Below are 21892 nucleotides of genomic sequence, written 5' to 3' on the forward strand. Positions count from 1 at the left end.
ATGTATGTATGTATATATATATATATATATATATATATATATATATATATATATATATATATATATATTACAGCCAATTTTGACTTTGCAGATGGCCCATTTAGTGGAAATCGCACAGCTCTGCCTCCAGGACAAGATTCGTCTCAATAAAGGTCAACTTGCTCAGAAGACTAAAGTTAATGTTAAATCAAATGATTGGCCTAAATTCCATCAGATGCATTGGACATTAGCATCTCAAGTGAGGGTGTGCTGGCGTCATCAGTGCCGACAGGAGGCTGAAGCTATCTAGAACCAGACCATCTTCATTTGCACCCACAGAGGAGTATGTCAAGCTGCCATGTCTCCTGCCTTCTTCTGGAATGAGAGTGCATTGCTCATCTGCTGGAAAGACATCCTTCCCCTGGTCTACTCCATTTCCAATCAAATGTGGCGGATTTAACAAGCTATAGGGGAGGGCACCTCTTCTTCCACTTTAGAACAGTGAAGAGTCCCTCACCACCAACGTGTCTATTTACAGATGGGCTGTGTACAGCTCTGACAGCTGACGCTTAAAGTTCGTGAGGGAGATATAAGTCTCCAACTTCAGTGATTTTTGCAATTCCTTCCAGTAATTGGCAGCAGAGAACTGGAAGGAAAGGCGGCCAAAGTAGCTGTTGGCTTTAGTAGTATATGGGGCTTTGGTGATGAAATGGATGGCACTGTGATAGACTGCATCCAATTTGCTGGGTAGAGTGTTGGAGGCTAATTTGTAATTGACATCGCCGAAGCCAAGGATATTTAGGATAGTCAGTTTTACGAGGGTAAGTTTGGCAGCATGAGTGGAGGAGGCTTTGTTGTGAAATAGGAAGCCGATTCTAGATGTAACTTTGGATTGGAGATGCTTAATCTGAGTCTGGAAGGAGACTTCACAGTCTAACCAGATACCTGGGTATTTGTAGTTGTCCACATATTCACATAAGTCAGAACCGTCCAGAGTAGTGATGCTAGTCGGGCAGACGGGTGCGGGCAGCGATTGGTTGAAGAGTATGTATTTAGTTTTATTAGCATTTAAGAGCAGTTGAAGGCCTCAGAAGGAGTGTTGTATGGCGTTAAAGCTGGTTTGGAGGTTTATTAACATAGTGTCCAAAGAAGGGCCAGATGTATACAGAATGGTGTCGTCTGTGTAGGTGATCAAAGAATCACACGCAGCAAGAGCGACATCAGTGATATATGCAGAGAAAAATGTCGGCCTGAAAATGGAATCCTGTGGCACCGCCATACAGACTGCCAGAGGTCCAGACAACACGCCCTCTGAGTTGACACACTGAACTCTATCTGAGAAGTAGTTAGTGAACCATGCGAGACAGTCATTAGAGAAACCAAGGCTGTTGAGTCTGCCGATAAGAATACGGTGTTTGACAGAGTCGAAAGCCTTGGCCAGGTCAATGAAGACGGCTGCACAGTACTGTCTTTTATTGATGGCGCTTATGATATCGTTTAGGACCTTTAGCGTGGCTGAGGTGCACTGTTGGTTTTCTTCAGCCAGGGGTGAAGGGTAAGATCCATGTTTCTGGCCCTCCCAACCCTGGCTGAGGCAGAAGGGTTCAAATCAAATGTCACATTTGCCGTATACAATACTGTGAAAAGCCCTTAACCAACAATGCAGTTAAGAAAAATATTTACTAAATGAACTAAAGTAAAAAATAAGAGCAACAATAAAATAACAGTAGCGAGGCTATATACAGGGGATACCGGTACCGAGTCAATGTGCGGGGGTACAGGTTAGTCGAGGTACTTTAGATAATATGTACACTACCGTTCAAAAGTTTGGGGTCACTTAGAAATGTCCTTGTTTTTGAAGAAGAAAAAAAAGTCCATTAAAATAACATCAAATTGATCAGAAATACAGTGTAGACATTGTTAATGTTGTAAATGACTATTGTAGCTGGAAATGGCAGATTTTTTATGGAATATCTGCATAACTGTACAGAGGCCCATTATCAGCAACCATCACTCCTGTGTTCCAATGGCATGTTGCGTTAGCCAATCCAAGTTTATCATTTTAAATCCAAGTTTATCATTAGAAAACCCTTTTGCAATTATGTTAGCACAACTGAAAACTTTTTTCTGAATAAATAAGCAATAAACCTGGCCTTCTTTAGACTAGTTGAGTATCTGGAGCATCAGCATTTGTGGGTTCGATTACAGGCTCAAAATGGCCAGAAACAAAGCCCTTTCTTCTGAAACTCCTCAGTCTATTCTTGTTCTGAGAAATGAAGGCTATTCCATGTGAGAAATTGCCAAAAACTGAAGATCTCGTACAACGCTGTGTACTAACTACTCCCTTCACAGAACAGCGCAAACTGTCTCTATCCAGAATATAAAGAGGAGTGGGAGGTCCCGGTGCACAACTGAGCAAGAGGACAAGTACATTAGAGTGTCTAGTTTGAGAAAATGCCAGTCCTCAACTGGCATCTTCATTAAATAGTACCTGCAAAACACCAGTCTCAACGTCAACAGTGAAGAGGCAACTCCGGGATGCTGGCTTTCTATGCAAAGTTACTAAGAAAAAGCCATATCTTTGTCCAGTGTCTGTTCTTTTGGCCATCTTAATCTTTTCTTTTTATTGGCCAGTCTGAGATATGGTATTTTCTTTGCAACTCTGCCTAGAAGGCCAGCATTCCCGAGTCGCCTCTTCACTGTTGACGTTGAGACTGGTGTTTTGCAGGTACTATTTAATGAAGCTGCCAGTTGAGGACTTGTGAGGTGTCTGTTTCTCAAACTAGACACTCTAATGACACTCTACATTATTTACCTTCAGAGGTGAATGTATCAAAGTTGCTGTGATAAAAGTTGTTGTTGTACACTCTCCACAAACAATAGTATGGTATTGTTTCATTATAACATCTACTGTAAATTGGACAGTGCAGTTAAGTTAACAATAATTTAAGCTTTCTGCACATATACATGTCTATGTACTAGGATTTTTTTCATATTACTTACAATGTCATGTTAATCACATTAGTGCACGTTATCTCAACTGTCCCAGTGGCATTGTTAATTTGGCATTGTTAAGCCACAGATAAAGAGCCAATAACAAGTATTTACCCCATTGCACAATTTCCACAAATTGTTGACATGGAGCCTGGATATTGAGAACCAGTTCATTGGGATTTGTTTTACCAATCTACACAAAATGCTCCACAATATTTTGGTGTTTGAGCCACTTGATTGCAATGGCGGTAGAGGACCTTAAGTCTGTTATGTCTGTGGAGTGATTATCATCTTCATCCTGTAATTACAGTCTTCCCGCTCGCAGGGAAGCATGCATAAGCTTCTCTGGAGTAAATCCCACCACGTCTCGCAGATTCTCTCCCCCCATCGACGACAGAGAGACATCAGGGCAGGCATGCAAATTAACCTCCCCATCCACAACAGAGAGACAATTCGTGCAGGCATGCAAATTACCCTCCCCATCCAAGACAGAGAGACATCAGGGCAGGCATGCAAATTATCCTCCCCCATTTCCCACGTCCCCATGAGGACAATGGCTATTTTAAGCTTAGGGGTTAGATTTAGGGTTAGAGTTAGGGTAAGGAGTTGGTGGTTAGGGTTACATGATAAGTTTATGTTAAGGTTTAGGGAAAATATGATTTTGAATGGAAATGTATTTTAGGTCCCCACGAGTATAGAAGAACATAACGTGTGTGTGAAGACAGGAGAGCGAGAGAGCATCAAGACTCCCTGTAAATTGGGTGAAAGCAGGCAATACTGCAAGTGCTCTCAAATAACAGGGAATAATACATATTTTGGGATTAGGTGGGTAAACAACTTCCTCTTCTCATCTTGGGTTCTCTTTGAGATATTCTCCCATTATAAGTCATGCATGCGGCTTTGGCATAATTGAATGTCCTCGTTAGAGGTTTAGTTTTGCATTGCGGTTATACAATTACAATGTACAAAGCTTTATTCAATAGGCTTATTGTTTGAACTCTGAAAAGTCCATAGTATTTTGAACATTGCATATCCAACCCAAAGCATCCACATCCATATTATTATGAATTCGCATATGTACTGGTGAAAAACGAATAGAATCGGACGTAAATAAATAACGCTATCCTTCAAGAGTGGCACTGTAGTCGAGGCCGTATAAATGAATAAAGCACTCTCTCTCTACAGGCGAATACACTGTCATGACGGCACATTTCCATTTGAAGCGGAAGATTGGATACTTTGTGATTCAGACCTATCTACCATGCATTATGACCGTCATCCTCTCCCAAGTGTCCTTCTGGCTGAACAGAGAGTCCGTGCCAGCTAGGACTGTGTTTGGTGAGTATGGGACTCCGTATCCGACAGTGATGTTATCCTAGACCAGGTATTCCAAACTGGGGTACGTGCAACGCCGTCAATGGTACGGCAAATAAAAAAGTTAGGAATATTTTATTTTACATACATACATACATACATACAATTGATGTCGAAAGTTTTTCAACCACTCCCCAAATTTCTTGTTAACAAACTATAGTTTTGGCAAGTCGGTTAGGACATCTACTTTGTGCATGACGAAGTAATTTTTCCAACAATTGTTTACAGACAGATTATTTCACTTATAATTCACTGTATCACAATTCCAGTGGGTCAGAAGTTTACATACACTAAGTTGACTGTGCCTTTAAACAGCTTGGAAAATTCAAGAAAATTATGTCATGGCTTTAGAAGCTTCTGATAGGCTAATTGACATCATTTGAGTCAATTAGAGGTGTACCTGTGGATGGATTTCAAGGCCTACCTTCAAACTCAGTGCCTCTTGGCTTGACATCATGGGAAAATCAAAAGAAATCAGCCAAGACCTCAGAAAAGAAATTGTAGACCTCCACAAGTCTGGGGTTCATCCTTGGGAGCAATTTCCAAACACCTGAAGGTACCACGTTGATCTGTACAAACAATAGTACACAAGTATGAACACCATGGGACCACGCAGCCATCACACCGCTCAGGAAGGAGACAAGTTGTCTCCTAGAGATTAACGTACTTTGGTGCGAAAAGTGCAAATCAGTCCCAGAACAACAGAAAAATCAGATTAAACAAATTAATAACAACACAATGTCAAATACCGGCAGCCTCGTCAAATAATTAACATCCAATCACATTGACATAGTGGAGTGGTAACGTGCATGCAAGCAGTTGCTTCCGACACCACTTGGGTACACTGCAGCATCCACCAAGAGGCTCTTGCTGCCAAGGGAATGCCTGACAGCTTGAAAGACGTATTGGACACTACAGTGACAATGCAAGGTCCCTGAACTCTCGTGTATTTTCTGCACTATGCAATGATATGGGCAGCGACCGTAAGCTTTTACAACATACAGAAGTGCACTGGTTATCAAGGGGCAAAGTATTGACACGTTTTTTTTAATTGAGAGACAAGCTTAAAGATTTCTTTACTGACCATAACTTTCACTTGTCTGACCGCTTGCATGATGATGAGTTTCACACACGACTGGCCTATCTGGGTGATGTTTTTTCTCCCCTGAGTGATTTGAATCTAGGATTACAGGGACTCTCCGCAACTATATTCAATGTGAGGGACAAAATTGAAAACATGATTAAGAAGTTGACGCTCTTCTCTGTCTGTATTTAATAAGGACAACACACAGATCTTTCCATCATTGTATGATTTTTTGTGTGCAAATGAACTCAAGCTTACGGACAATGTCAAATGTGATATAGCGAAGCACCTGAGTGAGTTGGGTGCGCAATTACACAGGTACTTTCCTGAAACGGGTGACACATTGGATTCCTTATCCCTTTCATGCCCTGCCTCCAGTCCACTTACCGATATCTGAACAAGAGAGCCTCATCGAAATTGCAACAAGTGGTTCTGTGAAAATTTAATTTAATCAGAAGCCACTGCCAGATTTCTGGATTGGGCTGCACTCAGAGTATCCTGCCTTGGCAAATTGCGCTATTAAGACACTGATGCCCTTTGCAACCACGTACCTATATGAGAGTGGATGTTGGGCCCTCACTAGCATGAAAACTAAATACAGGCACAGACTTTGTGTGGAAAATGATTTAAGACTGAGACTCTCTCCAATACAACCCAACATTGCAGAGTTATGTGCATCCTTTCAAGCACACCCTTTTCATTAACCTGTGGTGAGTTATTCATAATTTTCGATGAACAAATAAGGTTTTATAAGTAAAATCGTTAAATAAAGAGCAAAATTATAGATTATTATTATTTATCCTATAAGAGCTCTTTGTCACTTCCCACGAGCCGGTTTGTGACGACAACTCACACTCATTCTTCTGTTTAATAAATGTATCATATAGTGTGTGTGTGGCAGGTTTACAATGATGGAAAACAACAACATTTGAGAGTGCACTGACACTGGTGCTAGAGGAGGTACGCAGCTGGAGGGTGAATGTTTGAAGGGGTACGGGACTATAAAAAGTTTGGGAACCACTGTCTTAGACTAACCCCTCTGCGTGTCTACTTGCGGTTCAGTGTTTCTCTGTGGTGCCAGGAGCCTTGGGGATGTATCCTGTGTGTCCGTTAGCCTGTCTTCCAACCCACTCTGCAGCTCCAATAGCTGTTTGTATTTCTGTGCAATGAATGAGCAACACTTTAAATGTGATCCTGTGCGCCATTTGAATAATTGTTCAGCAGTCTTATGGATTGGGGGTTGAAGCTGTTAAGGAGCCTTATGGACCTAGACGTGGCGCTCCGTTACCGCTTACCGTGCGGTAACAGAGAGACCAGTCTACGACTTGGGTGACTGGAGTCTTTGACAATTTTTTGGGCCTTCCTCAGACACAGCCTAGTATAGAGGTCCTGGATGGCAGAAAGCCATGGGCCGTACGCACTAACTGGGCCGTACGCACTAACCTTTGTAGCGCCTTACCCTTACAGTCAGTTGCCGAGCAATTGCCATACCAGGCGACAATACAACCAGTCAAGATGCTCTCGATGGTGCAGCTGTTTAGGATCTGGGGACCCATGCCAACTCTTTTCAGTCTCCTGAGGGGGAATAGGCATTGTCATGCCCTCTTCACGACTGTCTTGGTGTTTGGACCATGATAGTTTGTTGAGGATGTGGACACAGAGGGACTTTAAGCTCTCAACCCGCTCCACTAAAGCCCAGTCGATGTGAATGGAGGCGTGTTCGGTCCTCCTTTTCCTGTAATCCACGATCAGCTCCTTTGTCTTTCTCACGTTGACGGTGAGGTTGTTGTCCTGACACCAAACTGCCAGGTCTCTAACCTCCTTCCTATAGGCTGTCTCATCGTTGTCGGTGAGCAGGCCTACCACCGTTGTGTCATCAACAAACTTAATGATGGTGTTGGAGTAATGCTTGGCCACGCAGTCGTGGGTGAACAGGGAGTACAGGAGGGGACTAAGCATGTCACTACTGAGGGGCCAGTGTGGCAGATGTGTTGTTGCATACCCTTACCCATACCCTTGGGGGCATACCCATACCCTTGGGGACTGCCCATCAGGATGTCCAGAATCCAGTTGCAGAGGGAGGTGTTTGTCCCGGGGTCTTTAGCTTAGTGAGGAGCTTTGTGGGCACTATCTGTTGGGGCGGTATGCAAATTGGATTGGGTCTTTGGTTTCCGGCACAATGGTGTTGATGTCATATCACTGCAGAGGTGAGTACCATTCACAAGATAAACACAGTATATCACATAAAGGAGAAGTACATCACAAAATAGTATGCACCGAAAAACAGAATGCTGATGTGTTCACGGTAGAAATGGCCCATAGCTGTGTAAGCTTTAATCAGGCAATTTCTAGATATGATTGGGTATGCTCTGAAAAGGAGGAGTCAGTTGGTTTATTATTCTCTGTGTCCCTTTAATTCTCCTCGTTATTTCAGTGCCACAGAGAAGAGGGCAGCAAATGAACATTTAAGAAAAAACTTGGTTAAAGAAATTCAAAGAACTTATTCTAAAAATACTCTGAGTAAATACATTCTCATCTCTTATCTGCAGATACTTTTTCCCCCTCCCACTCATTAAAATAAAAGGAAATCTGAGCTAAGCTGAACTTCAGTGGGGACTCGCAATGTTTTCATACAGCCCTCAAATCAAAACATCAGGCGCAAATGTGTCATGAGAAAATTTTAGATAAGTATGGTTATTTATTTTGATATATTTTGTGTCATCGATTAATGTAGCCTAGTGGTTAGGGTATCCTTGTGGTTAGAGCGTTGGACTAGTAACCGGAAGGTTGCAAGTTCAAATCCCGAGCTGACAAGGTACAAATCTGTTGTTCTGCCCCTGAACAGGCAGTTAACCCACTGTTCCTAGGCCGTCATTAAAAATAAGAATTTGTTCTTAACTCACTTGCCTAGTTAAATAAAGGTACATTTTTAAAAAATTTCACCATTGACATACAAGGTGCACTGTTCAGGTAGAAGACATCAAATCAAACTTTATTTGCCACATGCGCCAAATACAACAAATGATTACTTACCAGCCCTTAACCAACAGTGCAGTTCAATAAGAAAAAAATATTTACCAAGTAGGCTAAAATAATAAAAAGTAACACAATAAGTATAACAATAACGAGGCTATATACAGGGGGCACCGGTACCGAGTAGTTTACATGGTATTTTACTTATGCCTACAAGAAACCAAATGCACCATATGTTGCAATTAGGAAGTTTTAACGTTTAAATATTAAAACTTATAAACAAAATTGGGATCCTTGACGTTAAGAAAAAATCTCTAGCTGAAAAACAGAAGGAAGAGCCTAAAGAGCCTGGCCGCTCTTTGGGCTCCCGTACACACAGACAGAACAGGCATGTGACACACATCATAAAATAATGCACCGTTTACACAACCTATTGTAGCCAACACCACTATCGCCAATGGTGACAACAACAGTGTCACATCAGAGGTGACAGGCGCTGAAAGGACAGCGACCCTAATACCTGTGCGTTCCATGGTGCTGAAAGGACAGCGACCCTAATACCTGTGCGTTTCATGGTGCAGAAAGGACAGCGACCCTAATACCTGTGCGTTCCATGGTGCTGAAAGGACAGCGACCCTAATACCTGTGCGTTCCATGGGGCTGAAAGGACAGCGACCCTAATACCTGTGCGTTCCATGGTGCTGAAAGGACAGCAACCCTAATACCTGTGCGTTCCATGGTGCTGAAAGGACAGCAACCCTAATACCTGTGCGTTCCATGGTGCTGAAAGGACAGCACCCTAATACCTGTGCTGAAAGAGAGCCCGTTTTGATGAAACGCAGAGACAGCAGTCACACACAGCATCAAATAATGTTAAAGAATAAGCAGCCCATTCACTGGAGTTGGCCCCATAAAATCATAACAATACAAAAGCACAACCATTTAATTTCCAAAATGAAATTAACAAACCAGCTATTAATTCCCATTGCAAATATATGTTATCACGTTCATCACACTAACCGGTGATCTAAAGTTTAAATGCAATAATGTTTCAGTTATTATTTTCAAAGCGGTATCTCACAATAAGCGAGCTGCAACAAAAAACAGTGCCACTAACCAGATGATTGACATTTGTAAAGGAAGTTTGAAAGTTAATCTATAACAAATTAGCAACATCCACCTTGAAGTCCACCTTGAACAGCTGCTACAGATGTTGTCACCTTTGTAACACTACTACAACACAAGCTAGCTAACGCAACTAGCGACACTGATTATTTTATAATGCAACCCTTTCTTCTTCAATGTTTTATGACAGACTATTAGTGTATTGCCGCCAACCACTGATATTCTGTATTATGAATTCATTACCTCTTGCACTCTCAGTAGTGAGGCCTAGACACGTCACTTTAAAAAATAAATGGTCCCACCCATTGCAAGTCAAAATGTAACTGGTTCATTTAGGGCTGTTGCGGGGACTGTATTACCGCCACACTGGCAGTCACAAGTCATGACTGTTTAGTCACGGTAATTAGACTTCTCCAAGCTCTGATGCTGCTGATGGTCATCAGTAGCCTACCAAACTTGCTAACTGCTTGGTACTCAGCACTCTATTTTCCCTCTAATCACTCTGACATCAGTGAAAATGTGTTCGAAAATCTAATCAAACACTTCATGAGAGCCCATGTACTCATGTTGCGCAACATTTCTATATGCTGTGCAATTGCTCGAGAAAACAGAGTGATGGCCTCTACTAAAAATCGGAGGATCCATCCGTTTTCAATAGGCTAGGCCTACTATATTTATTTCTGAACTTTACTAATATTAAGTGCATTGTTTATCTTTACAACAGCCTACCTGGCTGGCATGAAAATGAACCACGAGAAAAGTGTCCTCAATTAGCTATTTAAGTGCATAGATTAGATGTATTTTTCCCTGCTGCCCCTGTTTTGCAACAGGAACATGATAATGGTCCAATCTAAATCAAAACAAATTTTACACATATTATTTAGTGTATGTAAAGACAAGATTAAATCAAGAATAGTCTGATGGGTGACAATATTAGCCTATCACTTACCCTAACCCTTTTTCTAATCATAGTCGCACACCTCACGTAGCCTAGCCCATAGGCCTTTAGGTTTTGATAAGGTTTGTATCACAACTTAAGTGGCATAATAACACCTTAAAATTAATCACATGAATCTGATTTACAAGGGGTGTGAAGCTTAACTGACATACACTACCGGACAAAGGTTTTAGAACACCTACTCATTCAAGGGTTTTTCTTAATTTTTTATATTTTCTACATTGTAGAATAATAGTGAAGACATCGAAACTATGAACTAACACATGTGGAATCATGTACAGTAGTAACCAAAAAGTGTTAAACAAATCAAAATACATTTGAGATTCTTCAAATAGACACCATTTGCCTTGATGACAGCTTCGCACACTCTTGGCATTCTCTCAACCAGCTTCATGAGGTAGTCTGGAATACCTGGAATGCATTTCAATCAACAGGTGTGCCTTCTTAAAAGTTAAGTTGTGGAATTTCTTTCCTTCTTAATGCATTTGCCAATCAGTTGTGTTGTGACAAGGTAGGTGGGGTATACAGAAGATAGCCCTATTTGGTAAAATACCAAGTCCATATTATGGCAAGAACAGCTCAAATAAACAAAGAGAAACGACCGTGCATCATTACTTTAAAACATGAAGGTCAGTCAAAACTGAAAAATTTCAAGAACTTTTAAAGTTTCTCCAAGTGCAGATGCAAAAACCATCAAGCGCTATGACGAAATTGGCTCTCATGAGGACCGCCACAGGAATGGGAGACCCAGAGTTATCTCTGATGCAGAGGTTAAGTTTAGAGTTACCAGCCTCCAGAAATTGCAGCCCAAATAAATTATTCACAGAGTTCAAGTAACAGACATCTCAACATCAACTGTTCAGAGGAAACTGCGTGAATCAGGCCTTCATGGTCTAATTGCTGCAAAGAAACCACTACTAAAGGACACCAACAGGAAAAAGAGACTTGCTTGAGCCAAGAAACACAAGCAATGGACATTAGACCGGTGGAAATTTGTCCTTTGGTCTTGATGTCCAAATGTGCGATTTTTGGTTCCAGCCGCCATGTCGTTGTGAGACGCAATGTGGGTGAACAGATGATCTCTGCATGTGTATTTCCCACCGTAAACCAAGGAGGAGGAGGTGTTATGGTGTGGGGGTGCTTTGCTGGTGACATTTAGAAATCAAGGCACACTTAACCAGCATGTATACCACAACATTCTGCCGCGATACGCCATCCCTTCTGGATTGTGCTTAGTGGGACTATCACTTGTTTTTCAACAGGACAATGGCCCAACACGCCTCCATGCTGTGTAAGGGCTATTTTACCAAGAAGGAGAGTGATGGAGTGCTGCATCAGATGACCTGGCCTCCACAATCACCCGACCTCAACCAAATTGAGATGGTTTGAGATGAGTTGGACTGCAGAATGAAGGAAAAGCAATCAAGTGTTCAGCATGTGTGGGAACTCCTTCAAGACTATTGGAAAAGCATTCCAGGTGAAGCTGGTCGAGAGAATATCAAGAGTGTGCAAAACTGTCATCAAGGCAAAGGGTGGCTATTTGAAGAATCTCAAATATAAAATATATTTTGATTTGTTTAACACTTTTTTGGTTACTACATGATTTCATATGTGTTATTTCATAGTTTTGATGTCTTCTATTATTCTACAATGAAGAAAATAGTAAATATAAAGGAACACCCTTGAATGAGTAGGTAGTGTATGTGTATGTGACCAATAAAACTTGATTTGATTTGAAATTACATGGATTTATTAGACTTTTTAACATGTGGAAGCCAGGAGATGCTAAATGTGTTAATTAACGAATGGTCAATTACGTGAGACCGACAGTTATTTGCTTGACAATCGCCAGCTGATAACATTTTGTGACCGCCACAGCCCTATGTTCATTCCACTATCACTCCAAAATTCTGCTGTAATACAATGGTAAAGCTGTCCAGCTTCTAAAGGCCGAGCCAATAGCTGGCTGAGCAGGTTCAATGTTTCTATCCAGATACCACTAAAGAATATTCTGATTGGATATTTTTTTCTATTCAGTATTAACCATTCTCTTTCTAACACAAACTGAAGAGATTAAATCAGAAAATTATTACAATATTGTGAAATAGAAATGTAAATGTTTTTTTTATAATATATTTTATTTATCTATTTCTATAAATCCTTAGGCCTTCAAGGCCCCGATGGTTCCCCACTGATCAAACCAAGATGAGCTATTTAACGTTAGCTAGGCTTACTTAGTCTACATAACTTTAACTGTCCACTTTCTCCCCTTCCAAATCCTACAGTAAATAACAACAACACCATTCAGATTATTAAATTGCAGCCTACCTGTTGGCTCTTGGTGTTGTAGCCTGTCCTTTTAATCCCATCTTCCATTGATTAGATGGGAAATAAATCAAATAATGTGCCTATATATCTCCTTATGAATTCAAGTTGTGCCCCAGGCTTTTCCTGTAACACTGGAGCATCCTAAATGTCATCTTGCTTTGATGTTACAGTAAAGCATTTGTTGGTACATGTTAAGTTATGCATTCTCCTAAATGACATAAAACAGTAACATTTCACTTTTAAGTCTGCGCTATACCGTGTCATTACTATACACCTAAACTACTTTGCTAACCCAAATGTAATTATTTGGCTGTGCAAGGTATCTGTTGATAAGGTACTTAAATAATTGAATGATAATCAAAGGGAACTGACCAAGCTGAAACTGTTTGCTGTTCCCCTAGGTGTAACCACTGTCCTGACAATGACCACCCTGAGTATAAGTGCTCGTAACTCCCTCCCCAAGGTGGCCTACGCCACGGCCATGGACTGGTTCATCGCTGTCTGCTACGCCTTTGTTTTCTCCGCCCTCATCGAGTTTGCCACCGTCAACTACTTCACAAAGCGCAGCTGGGCCTGGGATGGGAAGAGCATTGTGAATGACAAGGTAATGGAAGCATAACACCCTCCGATGGCCTAAAAAGCAGCATTTTAAGAGATAGAATATGGTGATCTGATTGTTTTGAAGGTGGCCAACCCATATCCATATGATTTTCAACCCGGTGTCCTTTGCATGTGTTGTGTTTGCATCAGCATTCAGGTCATTTCCTGTTCGACAGCCACAGGCAGTGCTGTACCTGGAAGACCATCTGCATATGTATGAATGTATACATACAGTGACTTCAGAATGTATTCACATCCCGTGACTTTTTCCAAGTCGTTGTTACACTGGCCTACACACAGTATCCCATAATGTCAAAGTGGAATTATATTTGTATAATAAAAAATAAAAAATAGTCAATAAGTATTCAACCCTTTTGTTATGGCAAGCCTAAATAAGTTCAAGAGTGAAAGTAAAACATTTGTATAACAAGTCACATAAGTTGCATGGACTCTGTGTACAATAATAGTGTTTAACATGATTTTTGAATGGCTACCTCATCTCTGTACCCTACACCATCATCTGTCAGGTCCCTCAGTCAAATAGTGAACCTATTGGTAAAAAGTAAGAATATCCCTTTGAGCATGGTGAAGTTGTTAATTATACTTTGGATGGTGTTTCAATATACCCAGTCACTACAAAGATACACGTGTCCTTCCTAACTCAGTTGCCAGAGTGGATGGAAACCTCTGACCATGAGGTCAGTGGTGACTTTAAGACAGTTACAGAGTTTAATGGCTGTGATAGGAGAAAACTGAGTATGGATCAATAACACTGTAGTTACTCTACAAAACTTACTTAATTGACAGAGTGAAAAGGAAGCCTGTACAGGAAAAAAAATCCAAAACATGCATCCTGTTTTCAACAAGGCACTGAGGTAATACTGGAAAAAAGAAATTGGCATTACAATTAACTTTTTGTCCTTAATACAAAGTGTTATATTAGGGGAAAATACAATACAACACACGACTGACTAAGTACCACTCTCCATATTTTCAAGCACAGTGGTGGCTGCATCATTAGTTATGAGTATGCTTCTAATCGTTAAGCACTGAGGAGTTTTTTCAGGATAAAAAAATAAACGGAATTGAGCTAAGCACAGTCAACATCCGAGGGGAAAACCTGGTTGTCTGCTTTCCACCAGACACTGGGTGATTAATTCACCTTTCTGCAGGACAATAACCTAAAACACAAGGCCAAATCTACACTGGAGTTGCTTACCAAGAAGACAGTGAATGTTCCTGAGTGGTCGAGTTACAGTTTTGACTTAAATCTAATTGAAAATCTATGGCAAAACCTGTAAATGGTTGTCTAGCGATGATCAACAACCAGTTTGACAGAGCTTGAAACATTGTGAAAAGAATAATGGCCAGATGTTGCCAAATCCAGGTGTGGACAGCTCTTACAAACTTAACCAGAAAGACTGACAGCTGTAATTGCTGCCAAAGGTTCTTCTACAAAGTATTGAATCAGTGGTGTGAATACTTGCAGTAACAGTCAAATGTTTGGACACACCCCATTCAAGGGTTTTTCTTTATTTGTACTATTTTCTACATTGTAAAATAATAGTGAAGACATTGAAACTATGAAATAACACATGTGGAATCATGTAGAAACCAGAAAAGTGTTAAACAAATCAAAATATATTTTACATTTGAGATTCTTCAAAGTAGCCACCCTTTGCCTTGATGACAGCTTTGCACACTCGTGGCATTCTCTCAATCAGCTTCTTGAGGTAGTCACCTGGAATGCATTTAAATTAACAGGTGTGCCTTGTTAAAAATGAATTTGTGGAATTTCTTCCCTTCTTAATGCATTTGAGCCAATCAGTTGTGTTGTGACAAGGTAGGGTGGTATTCAGAATAATGCCCTATTTGGTCAAATACCAGGTCCATATTATGGCAAGAACAGCTCAAATAAGCAAAGAGAAACGACAGTCCATCATTAATTTAAGACATGAAGGTCAGTCAATCTGGAACATTTCAAGAACTTTTAACGTGTCTTGAAGTGCAGTCGCAAAAACCAACAAGCGCTATGATGAACCTGGCTCTCATGAGGACCGCCACAGGAAAGGAAGACCCAGAGTTACCTCTCCTGCAGAGGATAAGTTCATTAGAGTTACCAGCCTCAGAAACTGCAGCCCAAATAAATGCTTCACAGAGTTCAAGTAACAGACACATCTCAACATCAGCTGTTCATAGGAGACTGTGTGAGTCAGGCCTTCATGGCTGCAAAGAAACCACTACTTTAACTATACATTCATGTACATACTACCTCAATTGGCCCGACCAACCAGTGCTCCCGCACATTGGCTAACCGGGCTATCTGCATTGTGTCCCACCACCCACCAACCCCTCTTTTTACACTACTGCTACTCTCTGTTCATCATATATGCATAGTCACTTTAACCATACCCACATGTACATACTACCTCAATAAGCCTGACTAACTGGTATCTGTATATAGCCTTGCTACTCTTATTTTCAAATGTCTTTTTACTGTTGTTTTATTTCTTTACTTACCTACACACACACACACTTTTTTTTCTCCGCACTATTGGTTAGAGCCTGTAAGTAAGCATTTCACTGTAAGGTCTACACCGGTTGTATTCGGCGCACGTGACAAATAAACTTTGATTTGATTTGATAAAGGACACCAATAAGAAGATAATTGCTTGGGCCAAGAAACACAAGCAATGGACATTAGACTGGTGGAAATCTGTCCTTTGGATCTGATGAGTCCAAATTTTAGATGGTTTGCCCAATTTTACAGTTTTTGATTCGTTAAAAAAGTTTGAAATATCCAATAAATGTCGTTCCACTTCATGATTGTGTCCCACTTGTTGTTGATTCTTCACAAAAAAATACAGTTTTATATCTTTATGTTTGAAGCCTGAAATGTGGCAAAAGGTCGCAAAGTTCAAGGGGGACGAATACTTTCGCAAGGCACTGTATGTAAATAAAAAAGTATTTAATGAGAATATTTAATTCATTCAGCTCTAGGATGTGTTATTTTAGTGTTACCTTTATTTTTTTGAGCAGTGTATAAAATACTCCTTCTGACCTCACAAACATTAACTTGTAAATTGCCAAGTGAATGAATGACATCGGAGTGAGCTGTGACAGTAATTTGTGTTGACAGTGTGTTGCCTGACAGCATATCGGAGGCCCGGCTAACCTTCATGTTACCACTTCTCTGCATTCAGATTGATGCACTATCCTATCCCAGATCCCATTCAGATCCCCCCTTCCCCCCCCCCCCCGGGTGCATTCACACATGCTGCCCGGAGGTGACAGGTTCGTCTGACAACTGCTAGCTACTAACTTTGGCTCCTTCCACAGAAAAAAGAGAAGGCCTCCACCATGAAGAAGAACAACGCGTATGCCGTGGCGGTGGCCAACTATGCGCCCAACATCACCAAGGACTCTGGGTTGTCCACCATCGCCAAGGGCGGCGCCGTTGACCCCAACATGGCGGTTGGCAAGGTGGGTGGCAAGGCAGACCCAAAGAAGACTTTCAACAGTGTGAGCAAAATCGATAGGATTTCAAGGATTATGTTCCCTGTCCTGTTTAGCAGCTTCAATTTAGTCTACTGGGCCACGTACCTAAACAGAGAACCGTATATAAAGGATATGGTTCCCTCAACCTAGAGGTCTCTCCCTTCTCCATTGTAATACATCTGAATTACGGAACTAAAATATGACCAGTATCTGCTAACTCTTGGTTTGTTGGTACAAGACAGACAAGCCCTGGATTGCTTTCTCTCCCCCTCTGTCCTGTTTTTTCTACACCACATTCTGCAGTGCTTTTGGAAACAACTGCTTTTGTAAATATAGATGTATTTATTGTCATGACTTGTGTGTTTGGTTATGTAAATCAGTGAATCTTATGCTTTTATTGACCAGTGATGTTTACATGTTTGAAAAGTCTACGAAAGGAACCTTGAGATGTTTATTTGCAGAATCGAGAGATTTAAGTCTACTTTTTTTTTTTTAAATAGTTACAAAAATATATTTCTTATGTTAACTTTTTTTGTGGGCTAACAATTTAATGTTTCTCGTTAACCAGGGATTTCTCATTTATGGTATGAAGTTATCTTTTTCTATACAAGCCAATGCAAAAAAAGAGTAATCTTTTTTTTTTGTTGAATGCTTTTGTTGTATTGCAATGTAACTTATTATTGTTAAACAAAATATCTACATAAGCAAAACAAACCATACTGTGTAATAATGTTTCAAATTGATTATTATCATTTTTTATTTTATTTATACATACTACGTCGAAGGCAGGTGCCATTTTCCTCACACAAAACAGCACTGAACTGTGCAAAAGAAAGACCATGGGAACTACTGCAGCATGATAATCTGCTGCGCGGTTTATTTGGTAACCTGTCCTCTATGATATACATGTATTGGATAAGGCGATATTATGTGCCAGAGCATGACAATGCGTTACACACACACATTTACACGCTACTCAATCAGAACGACAGATTTTTACCTTGTCAGCTCAGGGATTTGATCTAGCAACCTTTCAGTTACTGGCCCAATGCTCTAACTACTAGGCTACCTGCCGCCCTGTATTGAGCACCTAGAACTGAATGCTAACTTGATAAGCTTCTGTAACTTCTTTTGTCATGAAAAATATATAGGTGAACTGCTTTTGAATCAGGGGTTGGAACCAAAATTCCATTCTGCGAGCAACAAATCGTTATGCTGAAGACAAAACTCTTTAAAAACAAATTATATAAAAAGTCGCCCTGCAAAGACATGCTAAACTTTGGGAATAGTGCAGGGTTTTACAGCATTGCAACCATAGGAAAAAATACATTGATCATTTGATGTATTTTCTGTAAATGTTTTTGTTATTTATAACATGAAAGTTTGCACAAATACTGCGATGTTGAAAATAATGTACAGTAACAGTCAAAAGTTTGGACAAACCTACTCATTCCAGCGTTTTTCATTATTTTGACTATTTTCTGCATTGTAGAATAATAGTGAACACATCAAAACTATGAAATAACATATGGAATCATATAGTAACAAAAAAAAAAAAGTGTTAAACAAATCAAAATATATTTTATATTCTTCAAAGTAGCCACCCTTTGAATTGATGACAGCTTTGCACACTCTTGACATTCTCTCAACCATCTTCTTGAGGTAGTCACCTGGAATGCATTTCAATTAACAGGTGTGCCTTGTTAAAAGCGAATTTGTGGAATTTCTTCCCTTCTTAATGCATACAGAAGATAACTCTATTTGGTAAAAGACCAAGTCCATATTATGTCAAGAACAGCTCAAATAAACAAAGATAAACGACAGTCCATCATTAATATAGGACATGAAGGTCAGTTAATCCGGAACATTTCAAGAACTTTGAACGTTTCTTCAAGTGCAGTTGCAAAAAGCATCAAATTCTATGATGAAACTGGTTATCATGAGGTCCGCCACAGGAAAGGAAGACCCAGAGTTACCTCTGCTGCAGAGGTTAAGTTCATTAGAGTTACCAGCCTCAGAAATTGCAGCCCAAATAAATGCTTCACAGAGTTCAAGTAACAGACACATCAACTGTTCAGAGGAAACTGTGTGAATCAGGTCTTCATGGTCGATTTGCTGCAAAGAAACCACTTTAAAGTACACCAATAATATGAAGAGACTTGCTTGGGCCAAGAAACATGAGCAATGGACATTAGACCAGTGGAAATCTGTCCTTTGGTCTGATGAGTCCAAATGTGAGATTTTTGGTTCCAACTGCCGAGTCTTTGTGAGACGCAAAATATGTGAACGGAGGATCTCTGCATCTGTGCTTCCCACCGTGAAGCATGGAGGAGGAGGTGTGATGGTGTGGGGTTGCTTTGCTGGTGACACTGTCTGTGATTTATTTGGAATTCAAGGCACCCTTAACCAGCATGGCTACCACAGCATTCTGTAGCGATACACAATCCCATCTGGTTTGCTTACTCATTTGTTTATCAACAGGACAATGACCCAACACACCTCCAGGCTGTGTAAGGGCTATTTGACCAAGGAGAGTGATGGAGTGCTGCATCAGCTGACCTGGCCTCCATAATCACCCGACCTCAACGCAATTGAGATGTTTTGGGATGAGTTGGACCCCAGAGTAAAGGAACAGCAGCCAACCAGTGCTCAGCATATGTGGAAACTCCTTCAAGACTATTGGAAAAGGATTGCAGGTGAAGCTTGTTGAGAGAATGTCAAAACTGTGCAAAGTTGTCATCAAGGCAAAGGGTGGCTAGAAATCTAAAATATATTTGGATTTGTTTAACACTTTTTTTGGTTACTACATGATTCCATGTGTGTTATTTCATAGTTTTGATGTCTAAAATAAATACAACCTAGAATGAGTAGGTGTCCAAACTTTTGACTGGTACTGTACATTTAAAATAAATGCAATTTTAATAACATGTATATAAATATGTTAATGTCATTACCCAATAGTCTGTAAAAAATAAATGTGGTCTTGTGTGGGCAAATGCTTTAATACAGTGCATTCGGAAAGCATTAAGACCCATTCACTTTTTCCAAATTTTGTTACGTTACAGCCCTATTCTAAAATGGATTAAATACATTTATTCCTCTTCAATCTACACACAATACCCATAATGACAAAGTGAAAACAGGCAAATTTATTGCAAATAAAAAACAGAAACCTTATTTACATAATTATTCAGACCCTTTGCAATGAGCCTCGAAATTGAGATCAGTTTCATCCTGTTTCCATTGATCATCCTTGAGATGTTTCTCAAACTTGATTGGAGTACACCTGTTGTCAAATCAATTGATTGGACATAATTTGGAAAGGCACACACATGTCTATGTGAGGTCCCACAGTTTACAGTTCATGTCAGAGCAAATGGGTCTAAGGAATTGTCTGTAGAGCTCCGAGACAGTATTGTGTTGAGGTACAGATCTGGACAAGGGTACCAAACATTTCTGTAGCTTTGAAGGTCCAAAAACACAGTGGCGTCCATTATTCTTAAATGGAAGAAATTTGGAACCACCAAGACTCTTCCTAAAGCTGGCCTTCTTGCCAAACTAAGCATTCGGGGGAGAAGGGCCTTGGTCAGGGAGGTGACCAAGTACCTGATGGTCACTCTGACAGAGTTCCAGAGTTCCTCTGTGGAGATGGGAGAACCTTCCAGAAGGACAACTCTCTCTGCAGCACTCCACCAATCAGGACTTTATGGTAGAGTGGCCAGACGGAAGGCACTCCTCAGTAAAAGGCACATGACATCACACTTTGAGTTTGCCATAAGGCACCTAAAGACTCTCAGACCATGAGAAACAAGATTCTCTGGTCTGATGAAACCAAGATTGAACATTTTGGGCTGAATGCTAAGCATCACGTCTGGAGGAAACCTGGCACCATCCCTACGGTGAAGCATGGCTGGGAGACTAGTCAGGATTGAGGGCAAGATGAACAGAGCAAAGTACAGAGATCCTTGATGAAAACCTGCTCCAGAGCGCGCAGGATCTCAGACTGGGCCAAATATTCACCTTCCAACAGGACAACAACCCTAAGCACACAGCCAAGACAACGCAGGAGTGGCTTTGGGACAAGTCTCGGAATGACCTTGAGTGGCCCAGCCAGAGCCCGGACTTGAACCCAATCTAATATCTCTGGAGAGACCTGAAAATAGCTGTGCAGCGACGCTCCCCATCCAACCTGACAGAGCTTGAGAGCTTCTTCAAAGAATGGGAGAAACTCCCCAAATACAGGTGTGGCAAGATTGTAGCGTCATACCCAAAAGGACTTGCGGCTTTAATCGCTGCAAAAGGTGATTCAACAAAGTACTGAGTAAAGGGTATGAATTCTTATGTAAATGTGATCAGTCTTTTATTTTTATATATTTGCAAAAGAAAATCTAAACATGTTTTTGCTTTGTCATTATGGTGTATTGAGTGTAGATTGTTGAGGGAAAAAAGGATTGAATCAATTTTAGAATAAGGCTGTAACGTTACAAATTGTGGAAAAAGTGAAGGGGTCTGAAGACTTTCTGAATGCACTGTACTTAGTGCTGCTGAACCCTACCACCAATTCCATTAACAGCAGTGCAATACACATATTGGACTGTAGAGGAAAAAGTTGACTACCTGTCTCAGCTAAAGTGGAGTGGAAAATTCTCAGTAGGGTCTCTACTAAACAAATATGGTTCGTTTTGGAGGGGGACTATGTCGTACAGACTGTAGCTGGCTTTTTACTCTCCCCCTACATAGCCCCCAATACAACACACTGTACATGAAATACATATTGGACTGTAGAGAGAACTTTATTACCTGTTTCAAATAAACTGGGGTGGCAAACACTCAGTAGTGTCTCTACTAGTTTTTGAGGGGGTCTGTGTCCCTCGCTGTTGCTGCCGTTTTTTACGGCCTGTTGCTGGCGTTTTGCAGCATGTTTCTGGCGTTTTTTACGGCCTGTTGCTGGCGTTTTTTACAGTCTTTCACAGTCTGTT

The 21892-nt window shown here is 40.7% G+C and overlaps 1 protein-coding gene across 4 annotated transcripts in view; it reads left to right on the forward strand.

Annotated features, from left to right (window-relative positions):
• LOC110488904 (gamma-aminobutyric acid receptor subunit alpha-2) overlaps positions 1–20031 on the forward strand; it is a 61982-nt gene extending 41951 nt beyond the window's left edge. The window contains exons 8-11 of one of the 4 annotated variants that reach the window (XM_021561360.2): positions 4159–4311; positions 13217–13419; positions 16755–16898; positions 19395–20031. In XM_021561360.2, coding sequence (XP_021417035.2) covers positions 4159–4311; positions 13217–13419; positions 16755–16898; positions 19395–19427 — 533 coding nt within the window. In that variant the 3' untranslated portion in view covers positions 19428–20031. Of the gene's footprint in view, positions 1–4158; positions 4312–13216; positions 13420–13565; positions 13769–16754; positions 18446–19394 lie in introns of those variants that run through there. The other 3 variants (XM_021561359.2, XM_021561362.2, XM_021561361.2) reach the window with 3 other exon arrangements.
• The last annotated feature ends 1861 nt before the right edge of the window (positions 20032–21892 follow it).

The sequence above is a fragment of the Oncorhynchus mykiss genome, chromosome 14, assembly GCF_013265735.2.
Source record: "Oncorhynchus mykiss isolate Arlee chromosome 14, USDA_OmykA_1.1, whole genome shotgun sequence".
Classification (NCBI taxonomy): domain Eukaryota; kingdom Metazoa; phylum Chordata; class Actinopteri; order Salmoniformes; family Salmonidae; genus Oncorhynchus; species Oncorhynchus mykiss.